At 39.0% G+C, this 18,630-nt stretch overlaps 1 protein-coding gene across 2 annotated transcripts in view; it reads left to right on the top strand.

Annotated features, from left to right (window-relative positions):
- Positions 1-18,630, top strand: part of LOC133152939 (CUB and sushi domain-containing protein 1-like) — a 290,934-nt gene that overhangs the window by 157,389 nt on the left and 114,915 nt on the right. For both annotated transcript variants that reach the window (XM_061276928.1, XM_061276927.1), the window contains exons 5-8: positions 7,670-7,864; positions 8,633-8,840; positions 15,906-16,018; positions 17,173-17,250. In XM_061276928.1, the coding sequence (XP_061132912.1) occupies positions 7,670-7,864; positions 8,633-8,840; positions 15,906-16,018; positions 17,173-17,250 (594 nt within the window). The remainder of the gene's footprint in view (positions 1-7,669; positions 7,865-8,632; positions 8,841-15,905; positions 16,019-17,172; positions 17,251-18,630) is intronic.

Below are 18,630 nucleotides of genomic sequence, written 5' to 3'. Positions count from 1 at the left end.
AGACACGAAAAAAAATATTTACTTGCCTTTTGGACATCTTCCATCCTGCATTTAATGTTATTCTTGTATATCAAAAAACATACAGTATTTGATACAGCTTTTTCAACTTATCTTACAGGCTAAAGTTGTATGTCAGGGTATGTCAGCTGGTGGGTGTATTTCATTAATTCACGATTGCATGGGATTGTGAAGACTTGAACGCACGCAAGCACAAGCGCACGCACGCACGCACGCACGCACGCACGCACGCACGCACACACACACACACACACACACACACACACACACACACACACACACACACTGTTGTATAGAGGATGAATACAGGCTTTATGGTATTTTTTTGTGTGCCAATGTCTCCTCTGCTAACAGCACAGCCTGAGGGCAGACCATTCTCACTCTAGCTGCTCTGGCTCAGGTCAGCGTTTTCATAGCAATACTGACAGCAGTCACGGCGACTGAAAAGCAAGGAATTGTGCTCGGGGGAGTGATAAGGGACAGTGGGAAGGGATGAAATCTTAAAGGTTTAATGCTGTTTTATCTCCTACTGCTCCCATCTGCAGTAGTGTCTGCCATCCTGGGAATGGATGTGGTTATTCGAGAAGGTTTTGGAGGCCCAGCCTTTTGATTCTGTTAAGCACATTTGCAGTGATATGAAAAGAACATCAACATGAAGAATGCTGCAATTTATATTGCATTGTTAATATTGTTCAGTGTGAAGGCCTGCTTATCGATTGCACACCCTGCCCATATTCCGTAGGCCTGAGTTGGCCAGCAGAATGGATCACTTTAGAACCAAAACAATTGCAACTATTCAACCAGGACAACAGCAACTATTCTTTTTTTTCTCACTGAAGAAATTAAAGTCTTTAAAATTTGATTTGAAATTAAATGAGAAAATATACTTTAGCAGTCCCACATGTACTTCATTGCGGGTTTCTTTCAAATGCAAATGATTGGGAATGTTTTTGTTTAATTTTCAGGTTTTTATGTGCATTTTTAAGTGAAGCTGACTGATGGCTCTCCAGGTGGTACCCTGCACCTGGGGAGCTACTCTCTATAGCCTCAGGCTAGGTCATTGTTTCTATAGCAACCATGGGTCTTGAGCCCATTGCAAGTGTCATTGTCACACGTGTCACTAGTAAGGTGTGACAGTTATGTATATGACAATTATATTGTTTATTTCTTACAACTGTCTTGCAATTATCAAGTGTCAGTTTTGAGGATATACTGGCAATCTTATGTACATGTGTGTAACATGGAATAAAAGGAAATGTGAGGGTGATCAAGACATCCATCCATTTTCCATACTGCCCATCCTGGCTGATTTTACTTTATTTTATCATTAACCTTTCAGGATTATAACAGTTGTTTCCTGGAATAGATTATTTCCCATTTCATTTTTTCCTATGGGCGTCGGGCACAATTGTTTCCTAATCCGCGACAAATTGGAGGTCGACGAGTCTCCCAGAACAGATTGTGTTCTACCTTGAAGGTTTTATTGTACTTGTGGTTTTGTAGATACTGTGCACTGCTCAAGGGTACCTCAGTAGTGCTGAAAAAGCAAGACCGAAATCTCTCTAGAGGCTAGTCTTAATTTTCTATATTTGGATCGAGAGTAATAGTGGTGGGTAGTTGTTAGTAGTAGTATTTTATTCCACAACTGCTTTCAAATTGCCCCTCAGCTTCTCAAGTCAAGTCCAGTCATGATATATTTTATTGGAAGCCCTCCAGGGGAAGTAGACGTGTGTCACTGTCTTCATGGTGGCTGAAAGCTGATGGGAGCCTTGGGCATTCATTCTTTCTGTCACAGAGCACACGACAGTTGATAAGAGAGTGAAGGGTTCCTTATTCAACATCCCAAGCAGATGCTCAAGCAACTGAAAAGCCCTGGTCTCTAATCATTCACAGCGCCTAGAGGTGGTGTTTTTGCAGAATAAAAATATATTGGTGGGAGTATTAAGGTGTATCGAACTATTTGCAACATTACTGAATTTGGACATTTCAGGCTCCACATGTGCCGGACTAAAATAAATATTGTGTCACCTTGCTGCTTATACCCACCTCTGACAAACCTACTTATCTGAAGCCTAAACTTACAGTAGGAAAGATTGATTGCTTCTAAAAGACTAACTTAGTGATATCCAATTAAACTTGAAGTATTCACAAAATATTTTACGACAACTCTATGTCAAAATGTGATGCAATGTAAGTAAGAATTTGTTGGGAAAGTGAAGACACCCTTTGAGTCAATCCATGAGATGCTGTTGTAGGCTAAGCTCTTGACATCCAGTTGAAAAATCCAATATATTCCTTTAAGTATGTCAAAATGATGTATGGGCATCAATAAGCTACAAAAGCTAGTACTCCCGTTTTTGTCACAGCAGAACCAAGAGACAAGACTTGCTTTGTGCAGCATCTGATTGACTGCAGCCATATTTTCACTCGTTCCAGAGGGAAAATAAATAACAAATACAACATGTCATGAAATAACCTGATATGCTATATATGACATGTCTCACTGTATGTGATAACCCAATTATAGGATGCTTCACAGGCAGCATATCACCTCTACAGCTGGTCTAAAGACTCCATCATAATATATCAGAGCATGTTAATAACCGCTATTAATCAAATAACTGTTAATTGATGTGCAGGGATGACAGCAGCATCCACCACATTCCATTCTGTGCTTTTTACTCAGTGTATATTAAAGCGGTGATGCTCTGTTGTGATTGAAATTTTCGACATTGTTCTCAGCCATAATCGTAATAGCATAAAATGCATTTCAATTTAGTTAGTCAGACGATTTTAATTTCAATCACTATAATAATTGAATTTTACAGTGTAATAGAATAAATGTTTTAGGGGAATGTTGAGTTATATCCAAACTCAACCTTGTTCTGTGGTTTGTTATTCTGCTCCAAAAGTGCACATAGTCAATTTGTGACCACTGTTAGCTGCGCGGGCACTTTTTATATTAGCGAGCCATTCTTAGCTCCATAGTCGTGCTGGAAAGGTTGTGCAGAGTTGCTGTTTAACAGACTGTGGCTGCTACAGTGATTACTTTGTTTAGCGGGTGATTGATGAGAAGCACTGCTGGAAATGTCACTTGCCCTGCTAATACATTTCTACCAAGGGAACATAGAGAAGCCACTGTTAGGACATTTTAATACATTTATAGTGTATGGGCAACACACGAATGTAGATTTGACATGCTGCTCAGGTCTGGTGGTCCTATTTACCATTTTACATGTGATTCTACAATATAAACTCTGGGTAATATCCACGGAATAACTGCCCTTTCTTATTGCTTTGTAAAATAAATAGACTCCGACAGTTTTGTTTAGTTTTAAACTGACCAAAGCATTGACGCTATTTCAGCATTTACACTCTCACATCTGTGGGTTTCTGCTATAAAAGATGCAGCCACAATCGTTTGTAACAGTAGAGCCATTCAGACCCCTTTAAGAAACGTTTGTAAGTTGAACATTGATCTTGAGAATGGAATGCCAAGTCATACGACTTCAATTCAGTCAAAATCCAAATCACACGCACAGTCGGGCGTGTTAAACCCAAAGTTACCACTGAATTGCGTTTAGAAAGAGCTCAACATTTTAAACACTAAATAGAGGTGGTAGGGGTGAAGATGTCCTATCACACTCAAGAATCAGTAACACGGCATCACCTCTTTTGGTAAATCGAGCTTTTTCAAAGATCCTGTCATGTCAGTTCCGTCAGGGTTAGGATTTTCTGGCGGAAAGTGCCAGTGAGGATGTTAATACGTTTACTCCTTGGGAGTACTATCGATGTCGAGGAGTCCATTTAGCTGTAGGGCTCTGGCATCTTTCCAACATCTCTGCATACCTATGCAGTGTCAACGGAGGTCCCCAAAGCCTACGGGAGCTCTGAATAAACTCTGGTTCCCAGCAAAGGCTCGTTTCACATTAAAAACATTGCACAATATCACAGCAGACAATGGAGTCAGAACTTTAGGTAATATCTTGTGGCTACACAGTACAGTACAGTTTGTTTGGTACTTTTCACTTTACTGGTCATGAGTTGGATGCAAGAGAAACACATCACTTTTTCTAGCTTTTTAAGATGCTGGTTTTCTTTGAGTGCAACTTTGCGCCAAGCCTGGGAAAAAACGTTGCCAGTGAATTTCCAGTACAGCAAGGTGTTCATCATTCTGAAAGATAAATTGCCTCTTACATCTAGTCAAATCCCAGTTTGGGAAAACGTGCTCACAGTCTGACATTTGTTCCGGTTCTGCTTGGTGTTCACTTAATAGCCATGGGGAATCAAACATGAACTTTGTGAGTTTTGCCAGCAAAGGTAAATGGAGGGTATATTTAATAGAACATCTGTTCCAACTTTAGCTTAGAGCAGGTTACACAAATCATATTCCATTCCTATTTTCTTTTTAGTATTGGAAGAGGAACTGATTTTGTTTTGCTACCCTGCAGTGTGAGCAATAACCTAATTAATTTCTTCTACATATATAAGGAAAGACAGCGAAAGCGCCATGCTCATACAGTTGCATTTACATTAATCTTCAAGCTAGGCAAATACGTTACTGATTTTCATTTATGTTAAAACTAAATGCTATAACTGACAAAGATGAAATCAATAGTTTCTGCTTTTGTCAGTTCACAGTTTTAAAAAACACATTTCCAAGGCCGTTGTCAGAGGAAAAAAAGACAGAATGCGAGTTTTAGGTAGCTGATTATATAAGCCATGAAATTTCATGACGGCGCAGGTCAACATTGTATGACCCTGCTGCTTAGTCAGAAGGACATTATCACTTTGCCCTTCTTTTAAAGTTGTTTTAAAGTATGAGCAAACACAGTTTTCTGATTCAACATTGTGAGGGTAAAAGAGTTTGCCAATTCTTTAGAAATGTGTTTTCAAAAACATTTATTTTTTGGCCAGTTTTTCAACTGAATATCTTTATCTGAAGGTGGTGAAGTTATTCAAGTGTAAAAATGATTAACTAAAAAACTATGTGGTACTTGTGTGCTCAGTGTTTGTTGTTCAAACTGTTCATGTAACAACCATAACACTCAGTAGACCACAACAATCAATCATCTCCCCCGAACAAAGGGCTCAGTGACATTCCTTTGCATTTCTATGTATTCAGAGCACACTGCGGGAAGGTTTGATTCAAAGCACATCTCCTTTTAAACACAGGTTTCACTTCATGATGACCATGATTTCTGAGAACAATCCAAAATATAAATTACCTGATTTGATCTTGTTCTCTGCATTCATTTTCTTTACTCGTGATTGAACCAAAAACCATGAAAAGCCCATAATTGCCACTCTGCGACCTCGGGTTGACAGATTTACTTAGGCAGAATGGCCTTGCTTTTTGATTTGGACTGGGAAGCAGGGTAACTTAAAAAAAGTTATCCAGGTAGCAGGCTAGCTTTTAACAGGCGGCAACTGACTCAGTTATTTCATAAAAGCATTGGATTTTGTCTCTTATTCGCTTTAACCTTAATTGATTCTGTCTGTCTTAAAGCTCACCCTAATCCACATACACCTTTATAATTTACGTTTTCTCATACTGAGCTGCCATAGCATCAAAACAAAAAGTCCTCAGACTATTAACACCCCACAGGGACAAAGATTCTTACAAGGCAGCAGCAGAAATACATATACCGTCACACATGCAGTCACACACAAAGGACTGCCCATACGAACCTGGGTTCTTTACCCATTAACTGTCTGAAAAATCATCACAGCGATCTAAATGATTACTGCGACTGATAGCTATGATAATGAATATTCTTGTCAAGAATTGAGGTGCAAGTCAGTGCCTACCTTCTCCAAAAATACCCTGCCTGATTCTTTCAGATGACTACCTCTGACATTAGCCTAAATGAGGGAGTACCTTTGTGCATGCACCGCACACAGCAGTCTGCCAAACACAAGGCTGTATGGTCACCGATGTGTAACTAATCACTTGGCTGAGACACATGAGTCCTTTTATTGTCTCGTCCCGACCTCGCTTGGTGCCATCAGGGCTTTGAGTTTGTTGGGTCTAAGCAGGCGCCATATATGCACAGGCAATGGTTGGTCAGTTGAGTGTGTATAACGCCACGCAGATGCTTGACTACGTACAATTAATACGACAATTAGCCTTTTTGACATGTAGTAAGTGCATTGCTATCTTGGGGCACTTTTACATTTGTTGTTAGCTAACTTCATGTTGCAGTTGCACCACATGACCACTGATGCGAACCAAATCTGTCAAGCTCTTTGATAGTGGAAAATGCGACTGATGTCAGGGCCCTAATCCCTGAAGTAATAAATCAACAGTTTAACTCTACATCTCATCAAACAACTTCTTCTTGTCCCACACACCACCCCTAAAGTTTCATAGAAATTAACTTTAGGTGTAATTGCTGTGTAAAAGGTCATTAAATCAACAACTCCAGTGGTGGCCTCAAACCTTTTGGTCACGACATACCTACTACATACATACTTTATGCCTATATCAGTTATTTTTAATCCATATTTTTCCATTTGAACTAAGTCTGATAATCTGTGTCTTCCTTATCACCTCCTTTTCATCTTTTCATCTCTGGTCTCTCCTGTTGCTCTTCTCTTCCTCCATCTTGTCAACTCATCTTCCTCGCCATTTGCCCCTCTTTTTTTTCCTGTCCTAGTTCTCAGGGTCTCATGGTGAAGCTTTGTCTAATTACCATGCCAGTGTTTAATTGGAACAGCCTACACAAACTGATTAAACTGAATATCCTTTAAATATAGACAGACTATTTTATACACGCACACACAAGCACATGCACGCATGCACACACTGGGATTTGGATGCACTTTACACACTCAACAAGTTAACACGCTCCAGTTGTACAAGCGCACATAACACAACAGGGTTAGAACGTGTGGATTTATTTATTTCTTTTCTTCATCCTGTTACTTCACTGACTGTGTTGCTGCCCTCTTTGTGGAGCCCAGGCATGTTGGCCTCAGCCGCAGATTGATTTTTGGCCCAGTTAGGCCACAAGCGCCCTTGTAGCTGCTGCCACTGTGACATCCAACAACTGGCGACAACACATGTTCATCAAGGATAAATAAAGATAATACTCATGCACACAATCAAATTAGGTCCATTTTGTGATTAAAATAAATTATGCATTATTTATTCATTATTCAGAGGTGTGTGTGTATAGGCTTTATTAAAATTATATATTGCATTGTAATTGGACGTTGATTTATCTTGCGTCATTAACTGGATGTTGTTAATGTCTGAAATTTCATGGTTCCATCTTGGCTAGGTCTCTCTTGCAATAGAGATCTCTGATCTTAATGAGACCAGGTTAGGTTTTTAACAATTTGTCTGGTTCCTTCCGTTGCAAAGGTCCTTGATAACCATGCTAGACATGCAACATCTGACATACTTGAATCTAACTCCAAATGCGTAATAATGTGAATAATACATAGCGTGGGAACAGAGACCTTTTTGGGCATCAATTAAAAAGTAATCAAATTTAGACAACTATTCCATTTTTCAAAAACTTTTCTAGATATTGAAACTTTAGGGAAGGTACTACATTCTGGTCTTTTAAATAAATATTTTGTCAAAGTGAAATCTCTTAATAGAATAACATCACTCATCTTTCTTGCTTTTTTTATGTTTCAGTTCTGCCCAGCCACACATGTGGCACCCCCGGACTCATTCCGAATGGAGTCATCCACGGAGCACGGTACAACATTGGGGACAAAATCCGTTACAGCTGCGAGTCTGGTTTTGTCCTGGAGGGACATAATATCCTCACGTGCATTGTATCACCGGGCAGCGGAGCACAGTGGGATTTCCCTTCACCGTTTTGTAGAGGTAAGTGCACTTTGCCTTTCTTTATTTCTCATCCTTGACTTAGATAAGCAGTTATGGCATCTCCCAAAGGAGATCTGCTGGTAATTCCTGTGGAGAATATATCTAAAGAAATAGCCCTGAAAGTATATAAAACTAATTACCTGGGTCATGAGAATGGAGGGACCAAATCACTAGGTCACAGGCTGGAGACGGATGAGAAGCTCCTGTGTATTGATTCCCCAAAATTACAGTAAGGTCTCGTTTAAACAACTCTATGTAACAAAGCCTCAGTTTGAGTCTCATATCCTGACACAAACCCCCTCTAATGGTCAATTAGTCTGCAAACAACAAGAAACCTGTGCATGTTTCTACTGAAGAGACACACGAAGGAGAAGAATTCCAAATCTCAGGGGCAATCTCAGCAAAATGCTTTTTCTTTAGTTTCCCTTGAATGTGATTTGATACCTTGAATTCTTAAATGCCTTCAAATAATTTCCAGTAAGTATGCATTTGTTTATACCCATATTATACTATATTATTACTAGCTATTTTATTTATATATTTATTCATATATTCAAATATATATGAACTTTCTATGATTGTATGCATAGTATTTGTATTATCCTAAAAAAATGTTTAGTAGACTCAAATAGTGGGGCTGGTGTGATTTTATTTCTTTTTTTTTTGGCATACTACAATAAAGTCTACTTTCACATCCACTATAGTAGGTGGCATGAGAGTGTCCAAAAACATCTATCCACTCATTCATTATCATTCTTCTCTCTCCAGCTGAGGGGGCATGCGGCGGCACGTTACGAGGCACCGCAGGTTCAATAACCAGTCCCGGCTACCCCGCTGAGTATGACAACAATGTGGATTGCACGTGGTCAATCCTGGCTGAGCCTGGGGACACAATAGCGCTTGTCTTCAATGACTTCTTATTGGAAGACAAGTATGACTTTCTGGAAATCAGCGGGACAGAGGCCCCCAGCATATGGTGAGAAGTGTTTCTGTGTGCACGGAAAATGACAAATCTTTTTTTTACCAGTATGTAAAATGGTCGTTTATATAAAAAAAAACACAACCTGGTCTTGGTTTGTAAATAGAATAAAATAATACTACTTTAGTTATGACAAGGGACTTCATTTTTAGTAACTTATTTGTGATGTAAATAATATTAATATAGTCATTTGTTTGTCTAGAAATACAATGAATAGATAAATTAACACACTTCATTTGGAAACATTTTGTAAACTCATCATTTTAGAATGGTCATATAACTTTTAACTACTTGCTCGTTGTTTTTTGTACAAACGTCAATGAAACAACTTTGATGCTACACAAGGTTCCTTGTTCCTTATTTGTTCAAAGCCCAAAGGGAAACTGACTTATTTTTCACTCCTGATTACAATATTTGTGTTTCAAAACTGGCAGTTTGTTCCAGCAGCTGTTACATTTGTTTCCCTCATTTAGTACAATCTTAGAATTTGTGCCTTCGTCTTCACTCAAGGCGTAATGCGTTTGAGCAGAAGTGGAGTCTGCCTGCTAGTTATGCATGCGGTCTTGCTGCTCCATTAAGTTGCTGAGACAACGTCGAAAGGCTTAACAAAGTCTCGTGTCCATTGTGCCAACAACAATATTAACCGTGAGGTGCATTTATGTTGAAAAAATAACATCAGCAGTCTTTATGGTGATTTTAGGCTTTATTGAGACCGATTTTCGAGTTTGTTCATAAATCGTCAATTGATTGAGAGGATGTTGAAAGGCCTTCATTCCCGAGGGTCCTCATTAGCCTTTTGTGACACCACATTTTCCTCCCCTTCTTCCAGTAAGATAAATGACTTTGTGTTCAACTGATAAAAATAAATTGCTTTCATGAGAACATAGATGAAATCAGTTAAGAAATCTTACAATACACATAATTCTTCTCCAACAAATCCATAATCCTCCGCAATGCAATAATTCATCCAAGGCTTATTTCCTTATTTCAGCGGTGTCCTCACACCTGCGCAAGGTGACATGGCATTTGGTCTCGATCGGTAAATACAAATATCAGTGAGAGCAGGTGTTTGCATGCAAAGGGCAGAGAGGTTTCTTCCATGCTCTGTCACTCTGACGATATGGGATTTGTATCTTTATTTATCTATCAGTCTCCAGATAAAGAAATATGTCGTCTGCTGAAGAAGAAAACCTAATTGTGTGTGGTGAGATTGGAATTGATTGGTGGACAGATAAATGGGCGGCGTGTAGTACGTGGCTCAAGAGGATGGTGCTCGACGGAAACAAAAGGATGGACGAATAATTGCGTGTTTAGTCCTGTCGCCAGTTGAGCGGTTACACATCAAGCGTAGCGTTCTCATGATACCATTTATGTGTATGTCTGCATGTCGGTGTCAGGTCTTAAGTGGCCTGCTGACAGCTTGAACTGTTGCGTGATGTCCCCCAGGCGCTGACAGATAGTGCACACACGTATGGACGTACATACTCGCCTGCCTTATCTGTGAAAGCTTACGTTGAAAGACCACAATCACCGAAGCTTCGCCAGTGATGGAGTTGGAGGCTTGTCGCCGTAGACAGGGGCCAGGCTATTGAAGGCACAGTCGGTGAGATGGAAATCATCGGCTTCAGCAACCAACACCTTTCTACTTGATAGAATATTGTGTCCCTAGTGTCCCCTAGTATACAACTAGTAGCTTTTGTCCTGCAAGGCACAATAGCACAATTTCAGGATTTAAATAAAGATACGATACCACAAAGTCTATGCATAAGAACATTATTGCCAGGATGTTCATGGTAAAGTCGCAGTAGTGTTTTGAATTATTACCCATTTGTTGATTTTGTTCATTTATTAAACAAATAGATTGTGTAGAGAAGATCATTAGTGTATATCATTTTTGATCATGTTGGATGCCCAGATCAGGAGGATAGGGTAGACTTAAAACACAAAGATTGGGAGACTGACTTTTTAAAAAATCTAGGACTGCTGTCGTGGATGCCGAGTTGGCTCAAATGAATTGCACGGAACTTGACTTCATCTTCTTTTTGTGTTTTTAAGCCTTGAGTTTATTGAGCAACAATGCTTGACTGTTGCTGTTGTTGCATAATTCTTGTTCGTATCTAATCATGTGATATCAAGTATGCTATAAATTGGCCAATATCGTTTCATGAGGTAACATGACAGGTGAACACGGTTTTAGAGAAACTTTGGATGCAGTGGTCAAGACCGTGACAGTAGCTGTCATAAACGACTGAAATCCATACACAATTCAAGCATCTCTCACGACCTAATTGAGTGTGAAATCAAGTGGAAATAAAACTGAGACTGTTTTTGGCTTACTTTACCTAGAACAGCATTAACTTTGCTTCACATTTACCTCAAGGCTGGATAGAGATTACCACGATGGGAGTCAACAGAATGCTACATTTCTGACCTATATACAAATACATTCAATACAATACCATGGCAACAACCAACCAATATCCAACATAACTTGAATATAGGAAATGGAGATTTTGACTCAATGTGACATGCGAGTTCTAACACCGCTAACTTAACTTAAATGAAGTGTATGGAGTTTGGCTCCGCTTATTTGAGAAAGCCATCGCCATGTTCCCAAGTAACTAAGTATGTACTTTTCTCCAGACGTGGGATTAAGACATGACTGACTGCTTCTCTGAGGGATGCGGGCAGGTCATTGTGAGGATGATTGACACATGACAGGGCCACTCTGACGGTTTGTTCCTGTTTACCGGGAGGTTTTTTTTTCTGATTGGTTGTCCCAAAAGCAATTTCCCGTTCCATGTTTCTGTCTATTAGTTGGCAGGTTCAATGTCACGTTGACTGGCTGCCACACATGCACCCTCGTACACTGCTACACAACGCACACACACACACACACACACACACACACACACACACACACACACATGCAGGGAAGCACATACACACATATGTAGTTGGACTGGGGCCATTTGGAGTTTTTTCTTTTTTAGCCAACTGGTCAAATTGAAATGTTTGTTTTGTGCTTGTCAGAATGAAATTATGGTGATTTTTATTTTATTTTCTCCATTTGTGTTGGCCATACCTGAACAACCCCCCTCCCCCCACACACTCTCACACTCTCACACACTCACGCACACACACACACTCACACATGCACACACACTGACACACCCACACTAAATTGAAATCCTCATTGTGTTTCCTTCGAATTGCAGAAAATGAATTGTTGGCCTAGTCACTAGGCCCTAGTGTGACTGAAACCAGACTTTTGAAGTATGTGATCGCATTAGTTCCAACGGAGTTCTACAAAATTGAATTCCTGATTTTTTTTTTATCATCGAGCGCTGATGTGTTTGTGGCATCATAGGTCCGCTGGGAAAAAAACCCCCCTCAAAATCTAGTTCAGTTGTACTGACTAAAAGCATTTTTTATATCGACAAAATTAGGGAGATTGTAACTCAACTAAAACTTGACAGCCAAACTTTTGATCTTTGTTACAATTTGTAATTCTCTGCTTATGAATGCAAGAAAATGAAAAGAAAATGAATTGTCCCGTGGACGTGCATAAATCACATCACAATACATTGAAGGTCAGAGCCTTCCAACCTGCACAATCAACTCTCCTTCTGGCCATCCCATCTTCTCTTTTTATTTCTTTTTGCTAGCACCTTCCTCTCTTCCTCAGCTCTCCAAGTCTCTGTAGTGCTACTTTATTCAACTGGATGGCTGGAGCAATTAATCATATTTTGTTCCCCGCTGTCCACTACATTTCTCACACTTATTGCACCATACTTGCCTTAATCTAAGGTAAAATCACTGAGATGGTCAACCATTTTATACTCATTTTAAAAGGTTGATGGAATCTCCAAATGTTCACATCAAATGAACCCATTCCATTTCCATCTGCTTTGGACTTTAATCTAATTTAAAAACACTAGTAGACAATTATTAATTTGTTAATGGGGTCACTGCTGGTAATATGATCAAACTGTTATTCATAATATATTCCTGTACAACAGCTCTCTACTGTAAACTCATTATTTTCTAATTTTCAAAAACTCCGACCATTATTTTCCCGTTGTGCGTTTCATTCCGATAACAATACACCTTAAATAATGAGTTTATATAGAACCAATAATTATCAAAGCCCACTGTCACCAATGTGTCCACCTTAGTCAGCCTCCAATTAAAATTCAAGTCCATTTTGAAGCCAGACATGCTGATTCTCATAACACACAGATTGTGGATTAATGAATCAACAATAGCACATCATCTGCAAACAGAAGAAATACCAACCCAATATCCCTGCAGATTGCCCATCTTTGTTAATAACAAACAGCAGAAAGTCAGGCACACGTCAATCAGCATCCACTTCCCTGCTTCAACCAACTTGATTGCTTTGAGACCCCGTACTCCCAAAGGGAGATGCTCAGAAACATTCCACACTAGCTCAAAACACAAGAAGAGATTTGGAAAACATTGGTACACCTTTAAATGTGGATGAAATTTACATCTTTCAAGTTTATCAAGAGCAAGAATCCCATTATAGTACTGCAAAATTGGTACAGTCCTCCATGGGAAACGTTTGGGATTGAATCTCGGTCTGTCAAAATTCGCATCCTCTAATACTGTCAACAATCGAGTTTGAAAAGGGTTATTGACTGCATGTAAACAGTCGATGATAGAAATTGACAGTACCATATACAGTTGTAAACAGTCTTCCTATCCACTTTCTCCTACTAAAGCCATCAGACTCTAACAGTGGTTGGTAACACATCTTTGATTCCAAAGAACAAAGTCTGTACGCTAGTATCCAATTTCTTTACCATACTACATGTCCCTCTGCGGAGGCTCACGCCCACCAGTGTTTCAATAATTGTAATAACGTAACAAAAAAAAAAGAGATTACAGCCAATCAGAAGGGTAAGGGCCAAACCAACAGTATCCTTGAGGGTATTGCGATGCTTTTCTAATTAGTTTATCACAAGTGAAGCCAATTGCCTAAAGCCGTAGTGATGGAAATATTTCTTTTCCACCTGCCTCTTCTCTCTACCCTCCTTGTGTAGTCTCCCACTACATCAACCTCCCCATCCTGCATTTTTTTTTACTTCCTCTCTTATTTGTTATGTCCAGACTCATTTACACTTCACAGCCACTGTAACCTCTCTCCTGAGGTTACTTCTCCCAGTCTCTCTCTCTCTCTCTCTCTCTCTCTCTCTCTCTCTCTCTCTCTCTCTCTCTCTCTCTCTCTCTCTCTCTCTCTCTCTCGCTCTCTCTCGCTCTCTCTCGCTCTCTCTCGCTCTCTCTCGCTCTCTCTCGCTCTCTCTCGCTCTCTCTCGCTCTCACACTCACTCTCGCACTCTCGCACTCTCGCACTCTCGCACTCTCGCACTCTCGCACTCTCGCACTCTCGCACTCTCGCACTCTCTCACTCTCTCACTCTCTCACTCTCTCACTCTCTCACTCTCACACACACACATGCGCGCACGCACACACATGCGCGCTCACACATTGATTTCCACCCACTCAAGCTCACCTTCCAACTGCCTCATGTTCTCCTCATCTACCTCTGCCTCTTTTTAAATGATATGGCCCCTGACATTTATTCCTGTTTTCCTACAACCTGCTTGATTACTTCTGGCTTCAGACAGATCTGCACGTCATTAGCTTGCTTTGTTTCTCCCTTTTCCTCCTCCAAGATCCATCTTTGGTAACCTCTCATTTGCATCTTCTCCTCAGTCCTCCTCCTCCCTGACCTCTTGTCGCTGTCTCACTCCGGTGTCAGGCGGCTGGCCAGTCCACATGAATAATGGACCAGATGCAGCATATAATGTATTCTTCAGTTTCTGTCATCATGCAAACCTTTACTCTTTAATGCATTTCATCTTTTGGTTATCTCAGCAGGTCTTCAAGTCATTTACATATCAAACGTTTTGGGATTGGCACAATGGAGTGTATATATCTATATGTATATCTATATATCTATATGGTACATTTTTGACTGTCCTTCAAAGTTTTGTATAAAAAATCTAAAAATGGGGCTCATATCTCAGCTGATAAAGTGTTCTTATTGACTCAAGAGAACACATTTCTGGACCCATTGTGGACTAGATTTCTGCTGCCTTTAGGCTTACACAGTGACAGTGTCATACTTTTGTTTTGTTACTTATTATGCCAGATTTGAGCTGTCTTTTTCATTCCTTTTGTTTTGGACCTGATAACCTCCCCAAGTATGTATCTCTTGTGATAAGCCCTCAAAAAAGTTATTTTAATATTTTCAAACAACCTCTTATTTTTGACCTGTCCCTTATCTGTGCATGTTTCTCTTCTTCATCTCCGCGTCTATCTACCTGGGATATTATTAAAGGGCAGTTCAAGTGACTCATATTGCTAGAGGGGGGGGTAGTAGACCATTGAATTTCAGCAAGCCTGCAGTCTATACATCACTTCCTATTTTTTGACTCACTGCACTGCTTGCTTTGCCTCATTTTTGGGGTATTTTTTTCCCCCTTCCGTGCCTCTGTCTTCCTTGGTAAGGAGATATACGAGTAGCTGAAGCTGATGTAAGACTTACCATCGACAACCAACTCAGTCTCAGCAGTGTTGCTTAGAAAACTGTTTTGAAGGATGGGAACTTTGATTACTTTTTAAGACTTAGTATTTCACTCCTTGTATTTTCCCATGAGTTTCCAACTCTGCAAGCATGGCAGTGCAGCACAAAAGCATCACCAATTTTGACACCATCAGAGATGTATTAATTTTTTTTAAATGAGTGTATGATTGTAGTTGATGTTTGCAGAACCATACTGAGATCTATTTTTAAATGATGTGCATTTATAGTGACCACACATTAACCTTCATTACATGTTGCTGTAAGTTGTTTAGCTATTCACTGCAAATGTCCATTGTGATTCCAGTTCATTGTTTGTCTATAAAAGATGCCTCTTTAAGTATGCAGCTCTTAATAGAAAAATACAAAAAACAAAATAAATAAATAATGGAAAACAAATAAATAAATTAAAATTTAATTAAAAAAATAATTTACTTGATTCTTTTCAGGCTAACTGGTACAACCCTGCCCTCACCAGTGATATCAAGCAAGAACTGGTTGCGGATACACTTCACCTCAGACAGCAACCACAGAAGGAAAGGATTTAGTGCTCAGTACCAAGGTATGTTCTACACAAGTACACACAATGAGACTAGAAAGCCTATAAAATGAATATATATATGCATGTTTTATCTTTAAGGTACTGGAAAATCCTATAAAAACACTATATATATATATGGTTTATTATGATTATGCACTTGTTCACATAGCATAAGGCAGTTAGGTGACCTTTACATTGCAGGCTTTATTCTCTGCTTAAAATGCGGCCACACTCATGAGCACTATACCTCCATGTTTACCATGCATAACATAACAGGCAATATATTGAGTGATCTCACTTTCTAGCTAAATGCAAAAGGCCGCTCACCCTTTTAGTCACACATGAAAACATAAAATACATATAAGCACATGCTTGGCTTACTACCTATTTAGTTCATATTATTAGTATTTCCAGTGACAGGAGCTTGAAATGGCAGTGTTGATTTTGCTTCCATTTGCTCATATTGAGTGCTTGGATAGACATAATTTGCATATTAAAGTCCATCTGAATGGATGAAATTAAATAGTAATGTCCAAGTCCTACTTTAGTTTGCTTTTCTTTGCAATTGGTTTTTATCATTATAACATCCTGTTTCTGTCTTCTATCTTCTATGTCCGTATGAGAAAGTTAAATTTGTATTTCCATGTTGAGTGTCCTCAGTAGAATGCAAGTTGGTTGCACCAATGATTTTTGTGTTATCCTCTGTAAAGCCGTTTAACGAAATTAAAAAAGTATATACTGTAAAATGAATGAATTTCAATGCTGATCTCATTTTCTTTTTTCTTTTTCTCTCAGAATTAGCTAAAAGAAATGACCCTTTACAAAGATAATAATGCTCACTTATACATTTTCACGTATCGGGTTAAAATAAAAATAATGCACTGTAGTGTGGATTTTTCTGAATCATGTTGAGAGAATTATTTAAACAATTTGACTACTATTTATTTCACAACATAATGGGGAAAATATTAGAAGCGTCTTAATAGCTTTGACTGTGTCAATGAATTGAATTTTTGATGTAGCGCTTCTATCAGATCTCATTACATTTGTAATTGTGCGCCTAAAGTTGTAGTCAGTGATCACAGTTTTGATAGGATAAGAAGTTTATCAGCAAAAACGTTTTTTTTTCATGTTTTCTCTAATAAAACGAGTACTATCACTTTCCATCCCCTCAGTGAAAAAAGCAATAGAGTTGAAGTCCAGAGGAGTGAAGATGATGCCCAATAAAGACTCCAGTCACAAAAATGCAGTCTGTAAGTAAACACACACACACACACACACACACATGGGACACAATACCATTTTTCAAAAAACAAACATAATAATGGCTTAGAGAATACTATATTGCAAATAGTATCAATCATGACAAATGTTAGTTTATCTCATAGTCTGATATGACACATAGTATTTGAAAAGCATATATTCCTCCACAAAAAAAGAAGCAGCTATTTTTGCTTGATTACAGTGCGTACTGTTTGTAAATGTGGCCCCTGATTCCTTCACACAATGAGTATGGAATCTATTAATACTGCTGGTATGACATACCATTTGATCCCAAATAGTGGCTTATTTACACACCCAGCAGTTGCATCATAATGGAGCTGTTTCCCTTTAAGCCAAAGAAAGGAAATCCAATATCACCTCTCCCTAAGTTGCATTTATGGTCTCTATTACCTCCTGGGGGAAATATCAGACCTCAGCCTGCTCCACAATGCTCACCGGCTTGTCCATAAATAAGTCTGTTTTGCCATTTGGTGCTTTGCAGGTGGTTGAAAGTGGGGATTTTAAGGCCTTTTTGTGTGGAAACGAGCCGGATGCTCTTTGTGATAACGACCCGATGGGAACAGTGACAGACTAGCAAAACAGCTAAGTCAGTGAAATAAAAAAACATCTAGATAAGAGAAATGAGAGGTCTACAGCAAACTTTACTGCTTTTGTAGTGCTCTTGTTGTAAAGGCACTAAACATTCGCTATATCTGCTGAATCTTTAGCAAATAATCAGCTTTTACAAATGTATAGTATTTACTATTTTCTATAGCGGTGTTTATTTTATAGTGTTTTGACTGAATGTTTAAAAACTTTGCTTTCTCTCTAGTTTGACAGGATTTTTTCCCCTGTTGCAAGTCAAAGCAAAAAAAAAAAAGAAATCCAGTCAGCAATTTTCTAAGAAAATTCATGTCACTCATATGTGCACTGTACTACATGGAAAAAAAGAAAACTTCTTATAGATTTTAAATATTATTATACTGATTACATGGCAGTAATTTAGACTTTGAGTTATTTTATTCATGAAAACCATTCTATGGAATTGGATTTCTGCTAAGGGACATATTGAAACACTATTTAGGTCATTTGATATATATATATATTTTAATTTTATGGAATTTTTATGGCAGACCGAGCTCCTGCCCCAAGTGTTCCTTAGCTTGCACCTTCATCATAAAATCCTTGTCAATAAATCGGGCCATTTACATGCTCAGTCAAGCATGTGCTGCTGCAATTATCATTGGCGTTTGCGCGTGTGAGTTAATGTGCGTGTGTGACTTAAATATTTATCAATCTTGTGATGCCCGGTGAAGAGTTCAGATTATACACCGGCACCCTTTTGTTATGACTCTTTGCATGTTTCCCTT

This window comes from Syngnathus typhle, linkage group LG4, assembly GCF_033458585.1.
Source record: "Syngnathus typhle isolate RoL2023-S1 ecotype Sweden linkage group LG4, RoL_Styp_1.0, whole genome shotgun sequence".
NCBI lineage: Eukaryota > Metazoa > Chordata > Actinopteri > Syngnathiformes > Syngnathidae > Syngnathus > Syngnathus typhle.
This window is presented reverse-complemented; position numbering and strand designations above follow the sequence as displayed.